We start from the raw sequence: 23921 nt of genomic DNA, 5'->3' as shown, positions 1-23921 counted from the left end.
TATTTTATGAGATCAAGAAGAGGTACCCCTATCTTACTTAAAAGATGGAGATGAAGATCTCTGTGTCTTAGCTTTCTGAAGCCACACAAGAAATCTCCCCCCACTGTACTTCAAGGTTTTAAATGAAAAAGTGAGGCAGATTTTACAGTTGTTTACCTAGTGCTGGGGGTAGAGGCAGTAGAGACAGTCCTTATGTGGGTCAGCCACATGAAGCCTTAGCTTCCCACATGTTTTGCAGGGCTGGCAGGGGCGTTTTTGGGATGTTTCAGACATTGTAAAAGAAACTGAGCAAAGTTCAGGGAGAAAAGCGGTATCTAGGGATGAATGATCCAGGGGTTCAGGCGCTAGGCAATGCCCGGGTGTGACCAGGCATGCCTTTCATACACCCGCAATGCAGACATGCTGCCCTCGAGTTTAAAAAGGAGACGGCTGTGACATGAAGCATCAGGCAAGAATACGGGGAGGGGGAAGTTTTAAAATAAAATGCAAACAGTAGTACAGCTACTCCAACTTACATCAAAAGATCCCCTATGAGGCATGTTTACTGGAAAAGAAACCCAAACTAAAATAAAAGTGAGAAATATGCAACACATACACTAAAATTAATGAAGGTGGACCCTTCAATATGTCGCACAAGATAATGTGGAGACTGGCACCTCCAGGAAGCAGCAAAGGGTCCAACACAAAGAAAAGGATGCACATTATACACATAATTTGTGTCCAACAGGCCAGAACACCATAGCAAACAAAGTAGGTGACTTATAGTGGTATCTGGAGTACATCATGGGCAGTGGTGACATATGGTGGTATATAGTAGGCACTCTGGGTATTGATTGATATAAGAGATGAATCTGGAACACATTAGGTGCAATAATTGATGTAGGGGCAAAAAAGAAGAATCAGAATCATATCACAGACATTGACCAACATTTGAGGAATAACTGGGACACAATATGGGCAATGACTGGCTTACAGGAATTCTGGTGTATGCAGTACCTGGATCACATCATGGCAGTGGATGGCACGTGGAGGGCGTATATTAAAGTAGCACATGAAAACTATGCCTGAGATAATGAAAGCAACAAGCTGACATTTGGTAATAAATTCATTTGTCAACAATAAATGAAAACTTGGTGTTTGCAGGCAAGATTAGTGGACCTTGTGTGGCTTGTGCAGAGCAAAATCCTGTAATGCTATACACACGAGTTATAGAAGCAAAACCCAAAATACAAGCCAGGGGGGCTTCACAAGCAGACTCTAAAGCTTACTAAGGACATTTACAAGGCCAGCCACAACGCTTCCTTTACCTTGCAATGCGTTTACCACGCTTCCTTTACCTTGCAATGCCTTTACCACGCATGCCTTTACCATGCATGTCTTTGCAACTTAATGTAAGTATATTTCAAGTGAGTGTGGTGTGTTTATTTAACTATATTATATTATTTTAAATATATATATATATATATATATATATATACACACAAACTACGATTAAACTACACAAACATGTTATAGTTATAACTTTCAATTACAATTTCTCCACTACCTTCAAATTATTATAAGTAGTGGACTTCATTACACACTTTTCCGCTCATTAACCAGACAACACTAACTATATCTCGCCACTCTACTATGCACTGTGTTGTGACAAATAATGTAATTTGAGAAGTTATAATATAAGTGTTGACATGAATGCTATGATTTCACATACTAGAAGTGATGTAGTATGCAAGGGTATGAACAGAGCATGGAAAAGGCATGAGTTATAGTTCATGTAGTGTGGTGAGTGAGGTGGCAAGACTGTGTTCTGAGCTGCCTGACTTATAGTAATTTTGGGCCAGTTGTACGAACCGTTTTGCATGGCGCAAACTGCGAAAATCGCAGTTTGCGCCATGCAAAATGGCCATCGCAATGCACATTCCCATTTTGCGAGTCGCTACTGACTCGCAAAATGGGAATGCGACTCGCAAATAGGAAGGGGTGTTCCCTTCCTATTTGCGACTCGCACCGCAATTCGCAGATAGCACCCATGTCAAGTGGGTGCTAACTCATTCGCAAAAGGGAAGGGGTCCCCAGGGGACCCCTTCCCCTTTGTAATTGTCGCACAAAATGTTTTTTTAGAGCAGGCAGTGGTCCAATGGACCACTGCCTACTCTGAAAAAACGAAACCAAATGGTTTCATTTTTTATTTTGTATTGCAACTCGTTTTCCTTTAAGAAAAACGGGCTGCAATACAAAAAAAAAACTGCTTTATTGAAAAAGCAGATACAGACATGGAGGTCTGCTGTCTCCAGCAGGAGACCATCCCTGTGAGTGCAGGGAATCGCAAGGGGGTCGCAAATTGTGACCCACCTCATTAATATAAACGAGGTGGGTCTTTGCGACCCCCTTAACGTGTCTGAGACACCATTCTGTTTACGAATTTCCGATTCGCAAATTCGTATCTTGCTACATCTGGCCCATAGTGATTTGAAAGTGGTACGTAAATTACACATTGACGTTTTAATTATAACTTTACAATTTTTTATGTTTTTGTATTTGAGTTTGTATTTTGTTTGTGTATTTTAAGTTGGGGTTGTATACAACAAATACATAGCATATTAAATTTAGTTTTTTTCATGGTATGTTAATCGTTTTTATTTTTTAACAATTATGGAGTGGTGTAGACTGGAGTGGCATACAGTGGCATGGGGTAGAGTGTAATAGCACACAGTGGAGTGCTGTACACTGGAGTACGGTCCAATCGAATAGCGTTAAATGAAGTGGCATAGAGAAGAGTGCCCTGTACGTAGAGTGGAGTGGCGTAGAGTGGAGTGGCGTAGAGTGGAGTAGTGTATAGTGGAATGGTATACAGTGGAATAGCATCCAGTGGAGTGGCATACAGTGGAGTAGAGTAGAGTGGAGTTGTGTGCAGAAGAATGGGGTACAGTGTAATAGCGTATAGTGGAATAGAGCCCAGTGGAGTGGCATATAATGGAGTGACGTATACTGGAGTGGAGTACAGTGGTGTTGTATACAATGCAATAGCATAACTTAGGGTGGCATAAAGTGGAGTTTCATACAGTGGAGTGGTGTAGAGTGGAATAGCGTATAGCGCACTGGCTACATTGGTGTGGCATACGGATGTATGTGAAATTTAGCAGCAATGTAGATGATGGTGTTCAGAGTAACGCAAAACAGCGGAATTGACCTGCCTTGTGTTTCTCCAGATTTACCACTCAAAGCAAGGCCCTGCATGGTGGCCTTGCGTTTCTCTGTAAATCTAACTTGAGCATTGCTTTGCCCATGCTACACCATGAGTGTCGCAAGGGTACCTCATTCTAATAATACAGCTAGGCCTTAGTTATGTTTTTCGGCCCTGGTATAAAATGAAAACCGGCAGTATGCCATAGTACATGGCGATGACAAGCCAGTATAAAATTGGGTAATGGCTTTTTTAGAATGAAAAGGCTCCCATACTGTTTTTCTACACTTTGGCTGTGTTTGGTGTTAGGGCCTTAGATATAGGTATAGCAGATCCCTACTGATTACCACTTTATTAAAGTGGTAACAGGTATGGAAATGTACTTACTTTTTATACATTTTTAGATAAATTGAGGCCATGTACTGGAGTAGTTTTACAAAATTTCGTGTAGTTCTGCAAAAAGTACAGCAGTGACAGATGTCACTAAGATTAAATGCCTTATAACTTAAAAAATACTTACTCTACTTAACTGCAATACCAAAAAAGCATAATCTGTGCACCATAATGAATAATCCTTCCAATTTTCATGTAAGTCCATTCAGTCGTTTTCGTGGTATATCAAATAAAATAGTCTATGCAAAACGCATTGGTTGAAAAACGCATTTTAGGACCCCATTAAGTTATTAGGGGGTAATAGCTGAGGATTGTTATCTTTTGGAATGTGAACTCTAACAGAGTGGCAATCAGATTTAATGTGATTTGTTTCTTTTTACCTAGAGTATTTGTTATGTATTTGTTTATTGATTTACAGAATCATGTGACCATAAATGTTTCTTTTAGTTGTAATTCTGAAACTTTACATATGCAGTCTAGTTTATTCTTTAGGCTTCCTTGCTACTTTTAGTAGGATTGTGTAACATATGAAGGCTGAAATAAATGAAAGCCAATCATAGTAATTGGTAAAAAGCTAGATTTTTTTTTTCCTAGTGGCCAATTATCATATCCTCCAAATAGCAGTTTGTGTGGGTCACTTCTGTAGTTTTCATGTCGTTGCACAGGGGTGCATAAGAAACATACTTTTTGTTTGACTGTTTGGGCCAGTTTTATTTGTGAGTCAGAGAGCATGCAAAGAAAACTTATGTAGATTAAAATGCAGTCTATTTGTTGCATATTTGTTTAAAGGTTTCCATTAGCATGTGACCATAACTGGGTCTTTCAGTCGTTCATGTAGAAAATTTGAAACTTTACATATGCAGTATAATTTACTTTTTGGATTTCATTGCTACTTTTAGTACTATTGTGCTACAAGATATCACTAAGTTGAAAACTATAACTTAACATGTACTGACTCTACTCACCTCCACTACCCCATCAAATCATCTGTGCACCCTAATATGAAATACTGCCAAATTTCATAAAATTCAAGCTGTCAGCCTGTGTGCTATGCAAAAAACAAAAATCTATAGAAAATGCATTGGATTTGAAGCTTGTTTTGGGGCTCCCCTTTTTTCTTTGCACCCCCTTGACCAAATGGCAGGAAACTTCCAGTCCTCCCAAAATGAAACATGGGTAACAGGTCTACAAGGTTTCACACACATTTGTCAAATGGGTGCAAAGTGATAAAGGGACAAAAATCCCAAATAAAATCCCTTTCTCTGATTGACCACCCTACATATATATGCATATATTACCTAGTGGCGGTCACCACTACGTAGTTATAGGTAGGATTACGTTTCTATATAAAACATGTTTTTTTACTTGCCTCTATCTTTGGCACCGCTTAACGAATCTTCACGAAACTTTCCAAAAACATTTGCCAGTTACGTCAGCTGTTGCCTGGAAAGTTTCCCGGTGATCCATCAAATTTGGCAGGAAGGTAGGTCCTGGTCCAGAAAGAGTGCTTGTTTTGTTTTGGTTTAATTCCATTAAGTAGCTTTTGAGAAATTAAGGGGAAAACACATTTTTATATCTAGGGACGTGAAGGATTCACGACTCCTAACGATCTCGTGCTGAGATCTGATTAGCTGATAACACTTCAACAAGGGAAGCTGCTGAAGTGTTGTCAGCTATCTTGGGACTTGGCTTCAGCCGAGTCCCAAAGAAAAAGTAAAAAAAAAACAAAAGGGACCAGGGTACGAACACCTTGACCCCCCCTCCCCACCCCACTGGGCTAAAAAGCATTTTTTGTTGTTGATTTTACGAGCAGAGATGCAGTGGATCCGCGAATCCGCTCGTAAAATCACAAGGAAACAAAACACGGGCTTCGTTAGTCTAAAGCTCCTAGGTGGGTCAAGTCCCGGAGCTTTTTATGATGTCATCAGTGATGTCATTGACCGTGTCATGAGTGATCCAATATGCTAGGTCATAAGCAGTGCATTACGGGAGCGCCAGTTATAGTTAGCTGAGGTACCTATAACTGCTGAATTTCTATGGTTTTGAACGAGTTAATTCAATACCTAACTATAATGTCCATGTAAGCTTCGGTTTTTCAGTGAATTTCTAAGGTTTTTTTCATTCTATTTCCTAACTATAACATCCCTGTAACCTTTTTTTTTCTCCAGTGAATATATATATATATATATATAGATATATATACATGTGTGTGTGTGTGTGTGTGTGTGTGTATGTATGTATTTTATATATATATTATTATATATATATTTAGGATTTAGGGCCGGGTAAGGGTATTGGGTGGTAAGAGTGGTAAGGGTGGCTAGGGGTGGGTGAGGGTATATGTTATTAAGGGTGTTTTCAGAGTTTAGTGGTGGGTAAAGGGTATTGGATGGTGGGGTGTTCTTAGGGTTTAGGGATAGGTAAGGGTGTAGGGTAGTAATAGTGATTTAATTTTTGGGGCTGGGTACAGGTAATGGGTGGTAATGAGGTTTTTAGTAGGGTTTAGGAGTGGATAAGGATATTGGGTGTTCAGTGTGTTTCTAGGTTTTGGGGTGGGCAAGGGTATTGGGTGGTAAGGGTGCTTTTATGGTCTGGGGTGGGTAAGGGAATTGGGTGGTAAGGTGTTTTTAGGGTTTAGGGGTTAGTAAGGGTGTTGGGTGGTAATGTTTCAAAAAGGGTTTTTTGGGTGGTTCGCCCTCCCCAAAATGAATATATGTATTTTTATGATAATAAAAACATGGGAGAGACAGAGTGGGGTGGGTGGGGGGGGAGGGGGATTAGGTGATCTGCCCCAATTAAAAAAATCTAATAATATGTTTATGTCAATAAATATATGTAAACATATATATTTATAAATAAATAAATACAAAGATACATATATACACACACACAGTTAGGTTCAAGATTTACCCAAACACACCACAGAAATTCAGCAGTTACAGTTATACTTATAGTTATACTTAAGTTAAGAAACAATAAGTTGTGGCCTAAAGTTACTTAACGGCACAAGTTATAGTTTCTTCAATTAAGTATAACTATAAGTATAACTATAACTGCTGAATTTCTATTGTTTTGTGTGGGGAAAAAATCAACCTAACTATGACATCTCTGCAACCTTTTTTTCAGTGAATGTCTATGGTTTTGTTAACCTAAAGTGATATTAAATTACCACACGTTAATACAACCACCCCCATGCACATGGCCTTCAGCTGTGAGCTGCGGGTTTTGCTGTGTGAGTGGGTGTTTTGTTATTCATTGTTTTTGGGTTCTTTGCAAGTTTACCCTGGGGATCGTGCTGAGCGCTGTGCTGGATCTGAGGATCAGCCACAAAACATTGGGCAATTTTTTCCCATCAAGGGTTTCACAGAGACCCCACCATCTCTCCTATGGGGTCAGGATACCTGTATTCTGGACCGTTATGTCAGCTTTTCATTCTTATTTACCCTCCAGCCCAGTGCAAGAAAGAAAATGGCAGCTCTAAATTTCCACTCAGGTTTCGGCCAGCCAATCAGGGCCTTGCCTTTCCTCATATCTGCGGATCCTCCACGAGTGGATCTGCGAAGGGTCCATGTCGCTAGATATCTATATTTCTTTTTCTTTTAATAACTCTAAAACTACTGAACAGATTTACACCAAATAACAAAAAGGTCTCTTTCTAAACCAAGAGCTAGCTGTCTGCCAAATCTGGACCCCCCTCCAGGGCACTGGGGACCACCACCTCCCTGGGGCAACTATACATGAATAAATGGGGGGCTGCATGGATTACCCCCACTCAGAGCCCCGGGGACCACCACCTCCCCGGGCTACATAATAAAAAAGTTTGGGGGGCCACGTGGGCCCTCGGGTACCAGGAAAACAACCTCCCAGGTACAACAGTAAAAAATATATTGGGGGCTGCACAGATCCCAGGGCAATACATTCAAAATAGTTTTTTTTTATAATGGGAGAGGTCCCCCCTCCATGGCTGATTTCCACCTTTGGAACCCCATCCTCCAGGCCTCTGCCATGTCCTCGTGGGTACTCTGGCCCCACCTAAGGCATCCACTACTCCTTGATGGGGACCATGGTGGAGTCTCAAGCCCCTGCGTTCCCAGCAGGCCCCCCACCTCCTGTGGGAGCTGGAACTGCCCCAGCATGCAAGGAGCTGCTGAAACCGTAGCTCCCTACGTGTGGGAGCAATCTTTTCATCTCTATCCCTGCCCACATGCCTGTGGGAAGGGAAAGAGCTGAAAACTTAGCTCCCAGCAAGCCAGAGCAGTTTTTATGCTCCTGCTTGCTAAGAGCAGAGTTATGTTTGTTTTTGCTTGGCGGGAATGGTGATAGCTCCCGCCAAGCAGAAGCAAACAGGTACCTCCCGAGGGTGGGCACTTTGGAAGGTAGCAGGAGCTGACGCAGGCGGGTAGTGGTCCCCAGGGCCATGTGTGGCTCGAGCAGGGGCCTGTGCGGCCCCCCTCCTTTAACCTGCGTGGGCCGGCACAGGGGAGGTGGTGATTTCTGGGGCTGTATATATGGCCAAGGAGGAGGGCAACACAACCCCTCTAAATGTTTTTTTTTTATTTCTGTGGCCCCCAGGGAGGTGGTGGTCCCTGGGTCTGCGGGGTGGCAGTCCTCAGGGCCATGTATGGCTCTCGTAGGGGGCTGCGCGCCCTTCTGCTTTGTTTGGCACAGGCCATTCCCGGGGAGGTGGTGGTCCCCAGGGCCGTATATATCGACTACTGTATTTGGCGACTTCCAGAAGGGACCGCTGAACAGATTTCCGCTAAATTTGGCGGAAAGCTAGAACTTGCTCCAAAAACAGTGTTTTTTTGTGTTTTGGTGTAAATCAGTTCAGTTGTTTTGAAGAAATTAAGGGTAAAAAACTTTGTATATCACGCTGTGGAGGATCCACAAATCTGGCAGATCGCAACCAGGAAGTGGTGGCAGCCATCTTAGGACTCGGGACTCAGTCCCCAGTGCTAACAAAAAAAGTCAAAAGCCATGTGCAGCGCGGGGTTGGCTGCCTGGAGCGGGGGCCACGGTTGGCCACAGACTCTGAGGTCAACATCTCAGCATTGGTTGGCTGCCTGCAGACGGTTGGCTTTATGTGTAGTAATAGAATATTACTTTACAGTAAAAAAAAAAAAAAAAAAAATCACTGAATAAACAAAGGTTAAAATAACATTATAGTTAGGAGAAATGTTCAGTAGCAACGTAATGTTTTAAACTCTGAAAGGCACAAAAATTCACCAGCTTTAAATATCCCATTTAACCATGACATGTGCCCTAAGGTAATTATAACTTGCGCTCTCACCATGCACTACTAATTACCCAACATATTAAATCACTCATGACATCTTCTGTGACATTATTGATAATATCAGTGCAGCATTTTTAAATTACTGATGAGAAAATTATGGAAGGAGGGCGTGCGAGTTACAGTTACCTTATGGGATGAGTTATAGTTACCTAAGATAAATGGTGAATGTCTGTATTTTTTACAGTTTCAACTGTAGTTTTTAGAGTTTCAACCATTACATTTCTACTGAACATTTTGTCTAACTACAACATTACTTTACCCTTTGTTTTTTCAGTAGCGGTTCCACTTACCTGAAATATACACTTACCTTGCATTGTACAGGTATGCGTGGTAAGGGCATATGCATGATAAAGGCATTGTGTGGTAAATGATGCATGATTAAGACATGCATAATAAACACATGTGTTGTAATGTCATACAACTCAAGGAACACAAGGCCAAATCATCAAAAGATGAACAAGATAGAGCACGTCCATCAAGACACTCCTCAGCACATAACATCCTACAAGGAACTTTCCAAAGGCAAGCCAGTCACTGAATCTCTGACTAATATTAAAATAAGGTACTTACCTGTAACTGTAGTTCTCCAGTATTGGTATCTTACATAGAGTCCCATGCTTGAACCATTCCCCATCGTCAAAGTGGGAGTCCCATGGTACAATTAAAAAAGCAGTGTAATGTTAAACATAGCTTGGGAAGGCCATAAAGCCTTCTCTTTAGTAAAATATCTCTATCATTTAAAAGGAACCACACTTTGACCAATCAGGTTGCAGCACCCTCTAGAACACCCCCATCAGAGGCTTCTGTGTCTCAGATTTTCAGAGAACAAGTGTGATCATGTATTAGTACTAAAGAACAGGTGAGCCTCCCAGGGGAGGAGGGTGGGTTGCATGTGAATCTATGAGATACCAATACTGAAGAACTACAGCTACAGGTAATTAACTTATTTTCTTCTTCAGTATTGGATCTTTCATAGATTCACAAACTTGAATCAGATTAAATAGCAGTTAAATAGCACATCACATTTGAACATTAGAATACACATGAAGGTATAGCTATATAAATATGTATACATTTTACATATATACATGCACCCACACATATGTAAATAATGTGAAATGTGCACAACACATTATCGGATGGTGGGATATCACTTAATATAATGGCTCATCTTTAATGGGAAAGATGACATAAACTGCTTTGCCTACTGCCGCATCGCTATGGACTGTGGAATCCAAGCAGTAATGCTGCGTAAAACTGTGTATATTCTTCCAGGTCCCTGCTCTGCAAATATCTTGGAGAGAGACACCAGCAAACAACGCTGTTGATATACTTCTGATAGAATGAGCTTGCACTTTAGCCTGTAACTGTGTGCCAGCTTTTTGAAGACAAAATTGTATGGCATTAGTTATCCATCGTGTTATACCTTGTTTAAAGAGCAAATAACCCTTTCTAGGAGCACTGTATGATACAAACAACTGACTGGACTTGCAGAAATGCTTTGTCTTGTCATGGTAAAACTTCAAACATCTCTTGACATCCAAGAAATGTAATGTCCTTTCTGCTACATTCTGGGTATCTGGAAAGAATGTCTTTAGAGCTATTGGTTCATTCAAATGGAAGTCTGATGAAGCTTTCGGGATGAATTTTGGATTAGTTTGCAGAATCACTCTATTGTGAACTGTAAAAAGGGTTCTTTAATGGTGAATGCCTGTATTTCACCTACTCATCTTGCAGATGTTAGTACCAGCAGGATTTTCACTTTACAAGAAATATATATAATGTGTGCTTGTGCACAGGCTCAAATGGGCTTTCCATTAGTTGAGAAAGTACAGTATTTATTTGCCAGAATGGGGGAGGACGTCCTACTGGCGGGTAAACCTTAAACTCTGCATTCTCCTGGGATATTCAGATGAGCAAACTCCGTGAATTCAGGAGCAAAGCTGACAAGTGTAAGGATCTCGGATCTGGATGAAGTACTTTTGTTCATTGCCAATAGAGACGGAAGTGGTTGCAGTAGGATGTACTGTCTCGCTGACAATCTTGGGCATCTAGGAACTATAAGAATTATCCTGCAGGGCTCTGCTTTCACCTTCCTGAGAATCCTTGCGAGGAGAGGAGTCGGAGGAAAAGAACATGCAAAGATTCCAGACCATGTGATCGAAAACATATTCCTCGATGACCCTGGTTGTAAATGCCAGCTTTCATAGAATCAGCATTTCTGATCCTGGGAGGTAGCGAAAAGATCCAGGTTTGGCCTGCCCCATTGATCAAACATTTCCTCTAGAGCTTCCTGACTGATCGCCCATTTGTGACAGGTACTTCTCATCCTGCTCAACATGTCTGCCATGACATTTTGTCTCCCCAGCGCATGCTTCAGTCAAGATTTATCTGGTGACTGATCAACCACTCCCAAATCCTTTGTGCCTCTTGGGCCAGTGCTTGGCATCTTGTGCACCCTTGCTTGTTGATATAGTGCAGGGTCGTAGTGTTGTCTGTGTGGATGAGCACTGAATACTTTTGTATTCTCGGCAGGAAGGCTTGCAAGTCTAAGTGTACTGTCTTGAGTTCCAAAAGGCTGATTTGTAGAGGAACTGAGACAGTTCACATTTGTCGTTGACTTGCAAATCTTGGAGATGAGCTCCCCAACCCTCTAAGGAAGTGTATGTTGTGATGACCAACCGGGAAACTTGGGGTATGAATGTTAGGTCTGTAGAAAGATTTGCCTCTCGAGTCCAACAGGAAAGAGCTTAGCATATTCTCAGGAGACACAAACTATATCATCGAAAGAACCTTGTGTTTGGATCTATTGCCTGTCTAGTTCCTCTTGCAACTGTTGCAGCCAAAGGTGGCAAAAAAGTACCAAAGGAAGGCATGAGGATTTTATTCCTAGCAAGGATTTGAAAAGGCAAACTGAAAGTGACTTTTTATCTTGCTCTACACGACCCAAGTGCAGCAATCATGTCCATCTTACTGGGGTTGGATATGCTTTGTTCTGCACTTTATCCAGGGTAGCTCCCAATAACGTTATCCGTGTGGATGGCTGAAGGGCTGATTTTTGAGGGTTTATAGTAAGGTCTATTTTGCTGAAAAGGTGTAAGAATGCATTGGTTGACCTCTCTGTAGACTGATGGGAAGGTACCTTGACCAGCCAATCATTGAGGTACAGAAAGACTTGGGGGCATATTTATACTCTGTTTGCGCCGAATTTGCATAAAAAATTTTGATACAAATTCGGCGCAAACCTAACACTATATTTATACTTTGACGCCCCACCCGGCGAATGTCAAAATTCAGCAGTGTGCGTAATTTTCTGGGTGTGTGAAACCGCCTTGCATTAATGACATGCAAGGTAGGCGTTCCCGTCCAAAAAATGACTTTAAGGTCTGTTAGCCTTATTTATAGTCCTGCGTCATTTTGACGCACAGGAGGGGGCGGCCCTTAAAAAATCGCACCCAGCCTGATGTGCGCCGTTATTTAACGCCTGGGTGAGGGCAGGCGTTAAGGGACCTGCGGGCTCATTTCCATGGTCTCCGACCATTGAAGCAGTCCACAGGTGCCTATCCCTGCCCCAGGGACACCCCCTGGCACCCTTGCCCACCCCTGGAGGACACCCATGGATGGGTGACTACAGAGTCAGGTTTTGGGTGTCCATTTAGGTGTGCTGGAGAACCTTCCAGGGCCTTATATTTCTTGTTTCGGCTTAGCAACACCGCAGTCACTGTGGCTTGGTTTTTCATTATCTTTATACCTTCCTCCCAGATGTAATCAACAATAGGAATAGCTCTGACAGTCTTACAGAAGGTTTATTTAAAATTGTATACAAAACCGGCAGCTTTCTTAGTTGTCATCAGAAGGTCAAACCTTTTAGCCGCTCTGTCCAGGAGATTAGGAAAAGCTCGTATATAATCAGGGGATGAATCGCTGAGTGGTGCCACTGAGGATGACAGAGTCAGAATGAGGTAATCATCCCACTCAGTGTGGATATGTCAAAGTTCTCCCTCTTCCCTGTAGTCATATGAAGACAAGCTATCATGCACAGATCTGGACTGTGGTGTATGCCTTGAGGCGGATGTTCGGATATTTTGTGGTGTTTGAGGTATCGAAGGCTGTACTGAAGGATGTTTTAGGAGGCGCTGTAACCTGCATAGATGAGGTCGTTGGAGGTGGAAATCTCTTGTGGTAATCTGCCAGCATTACATGCAGGTCCAAGACCAATGCTCTTGGTACACATACCACATCCTCCTGATATTGTTGCTGCATATATAGATGGAATTGTTCCTGATAATGTAGGCCCTCTTGCTGAGGAGGGTGTTATCCCTGGCCATAATATTCTTCCTCCTCCTCTTCATCATCTCACTGATATTTTACATGCAACTCTGAGGTGTTGTGTGCTACTCAAAAAGAACCAGCATCCGAGTCATCCTCAACCAGGTGATGACTGGGTGGTAAGGGTGACACCTTGCTTGGGATGTATATTCTAGCATCAGAGATATGGGTTCCCCCATTTCTCTTAGCTTTTTCCTGTGATTTTCCTCTCATCAACAATGTCATCATCAACAATGTCAATGCCGCTGATGGTGGTCTGGCTGGCACTGCTGATGGAGTCATTTTGACAGTGTCATCGTCCTCGACGAGTCAAAGACCAGTTTAGCAGTTGTCAGGATGGGAGTCGTAGACTGTTGGTCAAGATGGGAGTCTTAGTCTGTACAGTTGACTATGTAGTTGTTCTTGAACTGACCATGATCACTGTTGTTACTGTCATTGTGGTCGACATCATGGTTGTCGCGGTCATCTTTGTCGATGACGGCATAGTAGACGATTCTTTAATCAATGGTGTACTCGTCGACAATTTCTCTGTCGGTGGTTTGAATGACAGTTTCGTAAACTTATGAGAAATCTGAGAGGAAGGAGTAGATGGGTCAGATCTTGATTTTCTTTGTTTTGCTGAAGAAATGTCATGCCCTCTCAAAGGGACTGCACTCCTTTTAACATCCATGGTGAGTCTTTTTAGAAGACTTCTTGGGAGGCTTATGATGTGACAAATGTCTGACCTCTTCCTCTCCCTTTTTTGAACTCTCCTGGAAGATGAGAAATAATCCTCGCTGTCATACCCAGAAACAGAGTCTTCCTCTGCTTTAGGATTTTGTAGCCACAGCAATAACCTCCCTTCCATGTTTTTTAGGGTTTTTGAGAACAAAGTACTGCATATTATTTACTTTGTGAGATGGGTAGGGACAGTATATGCAGTCCTTGTGTTGGTCTTCAGAATGGAGCCTCCTCTTCCCACAGGTTCCACATGGTCTAAAAGACCATTTTAGACAGCTCTGACATTGTGGAGCCAGATTTGAAGCAGGCGGTAACTGGCAGTAGTAGGGAGATATATCATCTCTCAGAAGATTGAAAAGTAAGTTGAACTGAGCAGAGCACAGTGGAGGCTCACTCACACAAAGTGCGGTAGAAAATCTGAGAGCCGGAAGCCTCTGAGGGGAGTGTTCGAGAGGGTGCTGAAAATTGATTTTTTGAAGTTTGGTTTCTTTGAAATGATAAGAGTATGTTACTAAAGTGAAGGCTATATGGCCTTCCTAAGCTATGTTTAGCATTACACTGCTTTTCTAATTGTGCTGTGTGGCTCCCACTTTGATGACGGGGAATGATTCTAGCATGTAAATCTATTAAAGATCCAATACTGAAGAATACAGGTTGTTCAAGAGATGCCCCACTATGCCCACTTAGAGACAATGATGAAAGATAAATCACACATCCAATAACATTCTCCACCACACCCTATGCAATGCAGAACAAGGCAAAGGAAAACTATGAAGAGCTGAGCAAAATAAATCATGCCACTCAAGACCTAAACATGCTGTGCCTATAGGCAAACCATCAATAAGTATTCAAGATAAACTGAAAGTCCATCAAGAAGCATTTTCTCACAACACATGCCTAAAGTTAGTCTGCTTGAATCAAGTACCTAGCCAACACACAAGATGCACGTGGTTTAACTCCAGATTCTACAGTCAGTTGAGAGACACATATAAACAGTTTTTTAAAATGTTATTTTTATTAAGATTTTTTAAGTAAACCAAATGGAGTGTACATTGAACAATAAAGTCCCATAGTTACCAAGTTTTTTACATTTTCCAGCTCTGATGGCGGTGTCACATACATGCTTCAGTGTGCATTCCATCAGCAGCAGTGTGTATGTTCACATTTAATGTAATGCAGCAGTGATATGTAACATTGCAATCGGGCCCCCAACCTAAGAAATTTCACTTGTCCCCCATGCAAACCCCAAATACAGTGCCAGGTTCAGCAGGCTACATTCTCTTATGTCCCACAGAGCAGTGCAAGATACAAAAGGGGCCATTATGTCTTTGGGACAAGATTTCTCTGGCATCAGCCCCCAGCAACCCTCCAGCGTCCCTGGCAGAAAGCCACGTCTGCTAGCCAATCTTTAAGCTCTCGGACAAACATGTCATCCCCAATCTATTGCCATCCTCCCCTTAGCGAGCAGTAACAACATAGCCGTCAGCTGACGGATGCTATTTGGAATGTCTTTGACATGGCCAATTAGTGCCACCAGGGTCCTTGGTACCTGGTGACAAGTGACTTCCTCCAGGCAGGTGTAGACATTAGACCAACAGCCCACCATTTTGGTACATCAAGAGGCAAGAAGCAAGAAGTAAGCATCTTCAAGGCTACACTGTGAGCAGCATGTACTTGGCAAGAGGTCCATCTTTTGCAATCTAATGTGAGTATGGCAGATACAGTGAAGAACTTTTACATGTATAAGTCTTTGTTGGTAGTTAAGGGAGAACATGCATGTTGTGGAGCAGCAATATTTCCATTTCTCCTCCATTAAGTCATCACCTGTATCTGAATGCCATCTCTCATATGCCTGTGGTTTAAGTACTGGAGCTTTGTTTTGGATAATTATATACAACCCAGTGATTAGCATCTTAGGGGAGGGGCCATTGAGGACACTGTCCAGGGCAAGGAGGGTATTAGATATTCAAGGGAAAGTGCTATAAGCTGCCCTGCAGGTGCTCTGGAGCCTATAGTACAGAAAAACATCTAGCAGTGTGCAGTCCACTCGGGTCTGTGCTTCTTGTATGGGCAGGAGCATTTGCCTTCGGTACAAGTCACTCAGCCTCTCCAAACCCAAATTCCTTTATTGCATTATTGTCATCCCGTCATCTCCTCCCGAGTGGTGGGGAGCATAGGGTTATCAGCTAGCTTCAAGACAACAAAGTAAAGACAGTCCAATCGAGCTCTGCAACCCATACTCATTTGATAACCTGACTGTGTCAACTGTGTCTATAGGTCTCAGTGTGGCACAGATGGCCATGGGTACAGAGCAAGGATGAACATTGTCTACTTCTACTGCAGTGTAGGACAAGTGCTGCGTGGGGTGGAACCAGTGATGAGCAAAGTGGGCCTGTTCACATTAGTAGCATAGTTGTATATCAGGAGCTCTCAGTCTTCCCTGCTCAGGGGACGGAGGGTCCCAGGTCTAGCTCGGCTGCCGACCAGCCCTCACCAGCTGAATCAAAACAGAGTGAATACAGTTAAAGAAGGCTCTAGTAAGAAGCATGTAAATGTTAGCAAACACCTTAAAGAGCCTTGGAAGGACCACCATCTTTGGAATTGCTAATGTCCCAGCGAGACACAAAGGCCGGCAATTCAATACTGGTATCTGCTCATATAACCACACCATGATCCTCCCATATTTCTCCTGCCAGAGAAGTAACAGGACTTTGCTGATTTGGATTCCCACATAGCAGACAGTCTCACCCACCCACTTTAGAGGGAACTCTTAAGGGGAATGGTACGTAGAGTCAGTCAGAGAAAAAATCAAGGACCTTGACCAATTAATCGTGTTCCCGGTTAGAGTGCCAAAACGTATAAATTTGTGCAGCAGGGGCGCTCTGTTCGGGGCCAGGTTTTCAATACAAGTGGTGACGTTGTCAGTATGCATGGAGACAACTAGTCCAAAGCCTATAAATTTTAGGCCTCAGTCAGAGTGATGCTGCTTTAGGGCACTTAGCAAGCTAAGCACCATAGCTATAGCACACAGGACCAGAGTGAGTAGGCATCCCTGTCACATACCCCAGTTTATCACTATAGGATCTGTTACCATGCAGATGAAATGCAATCTAGCAGTAGGGAGTTTTTACAAGAGCATGATCCATAGGAGGAATGTAGGGCTGGGGCCTATGTATTACAGCAATGCAAATAGGAATGGCCCCTCCAACGAGCTTTCATGGTGTCCAAGAAGATGGCTGCCACTGAAAGCTGCAAATTGAGGGCATGGAGCAGGACAAAGGGTGCGGAGGTTGTATGAAGTGACGTGCCCCGGAACAAAGCCATACTGATCAGGGTGGACTATGGTGAGGCGTAATGGCAACATTCTTACCCTAAGCTTGCACACCAGGATTTTATTATCCACAATTATCATGGATAAGGGCCTATATGAATCGCAAAGGTTAGGTGGCTTGCCAGGTTTCAAAATTATAACAATCAGGGCTTCTCCGTCACAGGGCTGTAAATGGCAGGTCCTCCTGGTTTCCTCATACACTGCCAATAAGTGGGAGGCCAGTACCTGAGCATATTCCTTTTAGAGCTTGGCCGTCACTCCATGCAATCCAGGTGCTTTGTTACCTGCCATGCTGCGGATAGCTTGCACAACATCCTCCATCGTAAACTGCACATCTAGATATTGCCAGTGGACGCTTTCCAACCACAGCAATTGAGTGGAATTAAAGTAGGCAGTCAACCTGTCTGACAGGATTGCACCAGTGGTGGCATATAAGACCCAGTAGTAGTGCAGCACTACTTAAGTGATGTCCACTGAGGAGTGACAGGGAGCCCCCTCTGCATTCAGTAGTCCTGCGGTGCATGAGCTACTGTGGTTCTTTTTTAGCAAGGCAGTTAAAGTCTTGCCTGCTCTAGAGTCTTGCCTGCTCTATCACCTCACCAAAATAGCAGGCAGTAGCCTCCTTGTAGAGAAAGCGGGTTTCACTTTCAGTAGTTTCTGCATATTTGGACATATTGTCACGGATCTCCACAAGGCAGCATATATCTGCCGTTTCTAAGTAGCAAAGTTTAAGTTCTTGGATTTCACATTCCAACATGGGCAGCCGAAAGCGCGGCCCTCGGAGCACGCCAGATTGTTTTGATATCAATATACCTCAAATATAAACCCTTAAGCACTTCCATTAGTAGTTCAGGGGAGTCTACATTGCAGTATTGTGTGTGAAGAATTCAATTACGGCGCTACGCATCTAGGCCTTAAATGGGGGTCTCTGAGTTCATTTGGAGGCAGTCGCCAAGTAAAGGCGCGGTCAGGTTGATCCACTGAGGTAAGGCTACCGGAGCATGGTCAGAAAGTATATGTGGTAAATGTTCAACGCTCACAGGCCCAGATTTATGAAAAATGGCGCAGTTGTGCGCCATTCTCTTAAAGCCGGCTAACGCCATTCCTTGAGGCCACCCCTGCGCCATATTAAAGAAATGCGGCACGATGGCGCTAAGGAATGGCCAGCTCACAAAAAAAGATGCTAGCCGGTGGGGGATGATGTTGGGGGAAATTGCGCTAGTGGGTCTAAAATGACGTTAGGCTGGTTAGCTGCAAACATTCTGCTGCTAATCAGCCTAGCGTCATTTTATGATGCACAAGCAGCCAAAAAATGACTCCTGTCCAACTATAGACAGGAGTCATTACCACCACCACAATACCTACCACAGGGGACCAGTGTCCCCTTGGCAAGCCCTACATACCCAGTGCCAGGCAGGGGGCCTGATGTAAGGGGCCCCCAATGGCACACCACACACATACACAAACACTTACCTGCAGCTTACCTGGGATGGGCTCCCTCCCTCTGTAGCGTCCCTATAGTGTGGGTGGTGGTGTTGCTGGGCTTTGGGGTGGGCATCTTTGTGCTCATTCCATGGTGTTTCCCCATGGAAATGAGCATCCCTGCACTTTAACGACTGGCCTGACCAGGCAATAAATAATGGCGCTAAGGAGGCTTAGTGCCATTATTTAGGCCCACATCCCACCCGTGCTTTGTTTCTGCACCGGGAGTTAAATATGGCGCTGGGGGCTAGCATCATTTTTAGGACGGGAACGCCTACCTTGCATCTCATTGAAGCAAGGTGGGTTAGCACATCCCAAGAATGGTGCTAACTCCAATATTTTGATGCTAAGTGTCAAAATATAAATATGCAGTAAGGTTAGCGCCACTTTAGAGCCAAAATAAATGGCGCTAAGGCAATGCTAAGTTTCCATAAATATGAGCCTTAGTGTATCCTCAGATATCTCTGTGACTAGTCAGTAGTCTAAATGCAACTGCGCCCCACAGGAGGTAGACACACAGGTGCCATCAACCTCCTGATGGTGTGGGGTGCGCCTCATGTTTATCAGGTCATGGTCAGCCAAGAGGAACTGCAAGTAGGTAGGAGCTCGGGCTGTGATCTAATGTTGGACGGGGATTTATCCAAGCGAGAATATAGGACTACATTGAAGTCGCATCCCTAGTATCACTGTAGTGTGATCTTGGGTTACGATTTGACCCCAAATCGCGACAAAGAAAACAGGGAAGTCTACATTAGGGCTATAAGCTCACACTAGTGTAACCCTCATGTCAAGCAGCAGACCGTGGGCAAGGAATCGCCACACCCCCGGTGTATAGGCCGAATAGGTAGACACATACATTTTCCCTGTCCATCCCGCTCATGGCAGAGTGAGTAATATAACTAAGATGATGTTTCTGCGGCATTACTCTATCAACAGCATGCCTTCAGAGTTATGACTGTCCCCCACCAGTGGGCAAGGCCCCAGAGATCGATGTACATGCTCCACTTAGAAGAATAGAGTGGTCAAGTGGTCTCCAAATAGGGCTAAGAGGAGGGTCTCCATATATTCTTTGATAGTAGACATAGCAGTTGATTCAGAAAGATCCAACACTCTCATATTACTTTTCCTACAGAGCACCTCCTAATGGCAATTCTTGGGTTTTATGAGGACAAGCACAATGTGCATCGGCTCTGAAGCAGTTGTTTGTTGGGGCCCATCGTCCGAGTCAGACACTCACTGCTCAAACTAGGACAATGAATCATCATGTTTATCAGGGCGAATGTCCTTGCAATCCAGCTGGTTAATAAGCCTATAAGTTTTGAAGGGCATTGCTTTTAGACTTTTGTGAACATCTGTTAGCAGATCTTTGACAGTGATGAGAGCATAGTGGGCAGTGATCTTCACGTCACTGTCGTCACGGCCCCTAGTAGGCACGTGTTCTCTGCTGGCATCTCTGTCTGGAAGTTTAGATGGCTGTTTCTCGGTTTGGTGTCTGTCCTCTTTCTCCATTGCCAAGCAGGCAGCAGAGAGTCAGGGTTTCAATCTTTAACTAGCCTTCGCTGCAGGTTCCCAGGGCAGGCAGCTGCATCAAGAAGATACAGGCCCGCCTCTTCCAAGACTCTCGGGGGACATGAGCAGGTCAAGATCCAGAAGACAAGAAAGAGGCCATTAAGATAGGCTTGTCCCACAAGCAGCAATCACCAGCTCTGCCCAGTAGGGAAAAGGTCCAGAGCGGCAATGGTGTGCCTTGAATTGCAGATGGTCCCAGATCCAGTTACAGTCAAGTGGAGTGTCTTAACAGAGGCAGCAGAGCAATAGTTTCAAGGAGACAGGGGTTCGATCCTTAGGTCCGTGGTCTGCCCCTCAGGGCCCCGAATGGGCCATAGTCACAAAGGCCTGGGTCAAGTTACTCAGAACCCTCCTGGGGCAGCTTCCCTCCTCGCCTGTGGCAGAGCAGCAGGTTGGCACAGTGGTTTGTGTGCGTCCCCTGGGCATGGCCCCCAAACAGTTTTGGCGCCCTGCTGCCCTAGTTTTGGGGCTAGGACAGCAAGTATTGAATGCCTGGACTTTTCCAGCCTTGAGGCATACCTTCTCTGGGCAGAGGGTAAGCTGAAATGGTGGTGTTCCGTCCCCGGTCTCTCTGGAGATGAAAGAAATGAAGATGCAGTGATCAGCAGTGGGCCCACTCCCAGTCGCTCCTGAGGTCGTTCCCTGGGGGCAGTAGCGAGCCCTCGCTCACCTGCGTCCTCCTCCCGTTACGTCCTCAATCGGGGAAAGCCCATGATGGTGCGGATCTCTTAACCAGGTCACAGTGGCTGCATTTCATAGCATGCACTATCCGTGCTGCAGAATGTTTCCAGCCCTGCTTAGTCACCTCACTAGGCATTTCACATGGCTTAGATGTCCAGATGGCAGCCCATTCACAGAGAAATTATCGGATACTTTGCCGGGCCACAGAGCCTCATGCAGTGGTGATCATCTGCGGCCCGGCTCACCGACTGTCACCCAGGAGCTACACATAAAGATGCAGCACAGTACATGCATCTCAGCATGGATCACAGTATCCACGTCACTCCCCACTCTGATCATGGATGTGCTTAAAAGCAGATGAAAACCAACCTAAGTGCAATACAAACCTCCCTAATAAAGTATGTGTAAATTTCTAGTATGAGAAATACTCCAAATGCAAAAAGTCAAGGGGAACTGCATACCGTAGCATGCCTTAAGTGAGATACATTGGGAAGAGACTAATTTCATTGTATCTATCAGCATAACGGATGGAGCAAACATGGGCATGGAGGGATGAGGCAGAGAAAACTCCACAACAATCACATTATACACAAGGGACAACAACGTGTATTTCAATACTAGGCAAGATCCAAAGAGCAGTTTTATTACGTTCATCAAGAAATCCCTCTGAGACAAACACAATTATAACCACCCGGAGACATTCCCTAGGCCTGTCCCATCACACCTACTGTGCATCGCGTTTAATATACCCTAAGACATTTGTGTTTATCAAGCAGGCCCCAGAAACCTCATAAATGGTGCGAATGCATGTTTTGTAGCTACAATATCATACTGTCCGTGTGCATTCACACGTTACTCCCTTAGCTAAAAGCTGCTGAATCCATTTCTGAAGGCAACATTTAGGGAATTTGTTTTCTGAAATGTATTTTTAGAAGCAAATGCTGTATGTGGGCTGGCAGATGGGTTGATTGTCATTGGAAGAGGGTGGGTGGGGTGTGCTGACAGAGACATTCTCTGACACCATTACACATGGAAAAACAAGACAGCTAGAGGAGGCGACAAATTCCCTGATGTACTCGTTTACCAAGATACGTGTCCCTTGGAAATTAAAAATGTAATGTTAAATCAGAAGCCGACCTCACCTTTGGGAAACGTTCTTTGTACACATGGTTCATCATCATGATCTCGTTATCGTGCGACGAAGGGGAACGGCCCGGACTGCATGAGGAAAAAAAAGAGAAGACGTTATGTCGACCCTACCTCATGCTGGTGCTCAATTCCTCTATGGCAGAGATGTGATCTCAAAATAGAGACAAGGACTGCAAAAGCTTTTAACAGCTCTGAAAAGAGAGAACAAAAATATTGCATTTAATGTTTTGTGGTTTGCAACTACATGGACATAATGTTCTCCTGTGGTGTATCCAGTTGCAGTAACACGTGCCTACCCAGAGACTAGGGGTCGAATTTAAGAACAGTGGCGCTGCATTCAATGCAGCACCACTTTTCTTGCACCCCTACCTGTGCCCCCCCCCCAACGCCACCATGTGTGCGCTGCATTTAAGATACGACTCACCATGGCGATAGTCAGAACAACAGCATTACATTTTTTGACGCTATTGTGGCCCTCTGCTACAGTAGCATCAAAAATGTTGATGCTAGTGTAGCAAAGTGCAAGGAGGACCATTGATTCAAATGGTGCGTCATTTTAATGCCTGCTCTGAGCAGGCGTTAAAAATGACAGAAAAATGGCACAGTGAAATCTTGTAAATTTCCCTGCGTCATTTTTTCTGGCCTCTTAACGGTGGGAATGCCCCCCTTGCATACATTATGTATGACGCAGGCATAATGTGGCAGAAAGGGTTACAAAGTGGCACAATGCATGCATTGCACCACTCTAAATGTGGCACTGGGAAAAGGCCACCTTAGTGCTGCCTTGGAGTAAAAAAAAATTATGCTAAGGCGGCCCTAAAGTGGTGCACGGGGCTCTTAAATCTACCCCTAGAGGTCTTATACTTCACAAAGAACACAGAAGCCTGTACAGTTTGTCTTTGTGCCCTTCCTGCATTACAGAAGGTAGTTCACTCCTGGCGTATTTAATATATTACCTCGTTCCACTATAGCCGTGAGTAAAAACTGCAGTTTACCTTCTTTTGCTAGGGAGTGTGTTCCCAATCCAGGTAGGCACAGAACACAGCCATGTCCTTCTTCATCAGCATATTGTCTTCCAGCCCATTATAACTAAACTCAAATATATTGCCGTCTGTTTTCTCCTTCCATACGACCATCAACTGCCTCCATTCCTTAAAGTCATAAAACTTTCCATATGGTCTCGACTCTCCTGCTTCGAGAGACTCTGCTGATTTTATTGACTCCCTCCTGAGCTAGGCCACAATCCAGCTCAGGATTGTCTTCAGAACCAGAACCATTTCCATTTTTAGGATTCTGACAGTCCGAGGGCGCAATTATTCTGTAGACTATTGGAGATAGGCAGGATTACCATGTGGGAGGGCACTCCTGCCGTACACAGGAAACCAGTGTTTGCACTTTTTTTGTTAATTCAGCATGCCCTGATCTGCTAAATATCTGGGTGTAGACTGAATCCGGGACAGATGCACACATCCACGTCAATGACGTCTTCCTGTCCAGAAACACCAAATTCATCAGTTCGGGTACTTCTACTACTTTGTTGGACACTATATTGCAGCCATTAAAGCTTTATAAAGAAATCTAGTAAAGTGTTTGCTTATTATATTGAGACTATATCGGAATCCAGTTCTGCTGCGACCAGTTATTCCACTGGACCGTATTATATATCCATTCTTTCTGGACATGTTCATCTAATTCAGGCGTTACTTACTTTTGTGTTGAACCCTAGTCCAAGAGGGTTCGAGGCAGGCCAGATATTCAAAACAACATTGACTGTGTAAATGTGTCTA

General features: G+C 43.9%; 1 protein-coding gene across 1 annotated transcript in view; it reads right to left on the bottom strand.

The window, feature by feature from the left end:
* The window catches only part of MAST1 (microtubule associated serine/threonine kinase 1), a 696806-nt gene that overhangs the window by 455313 nt on the left and 217572 nt on the right, over positions 1-23921 (bottom strand). The window contains exon 7 of the mRNA XM_069231862.1: positions 22128-22203. Within this exon, the coding sequence (XP_069087963.1) occupies positions 22128-22203 (76 nt within the window). The remainder of the gene's footprint in view (positions 1-22127; positions 22204-23921) is intronic.

Source organism: Pleurodeles waltl, chromosome 4_2 (assembly GCF_031143425.1).
Source record: "Pleurodeles waltl isolate 20211129_DDA chromosome 4_2, aPleWal1.hap1.20221129, whole genome shotgun sequence".
NCBI lineage: Eukaryota > Metazoa > Chordata > Amphibia > Caudata > Salamandridae > Pleurodeles > Pleurodeles waltl.
This window is presented reverse-complemented; position numbering and strand designations above follow the sequence as displayed.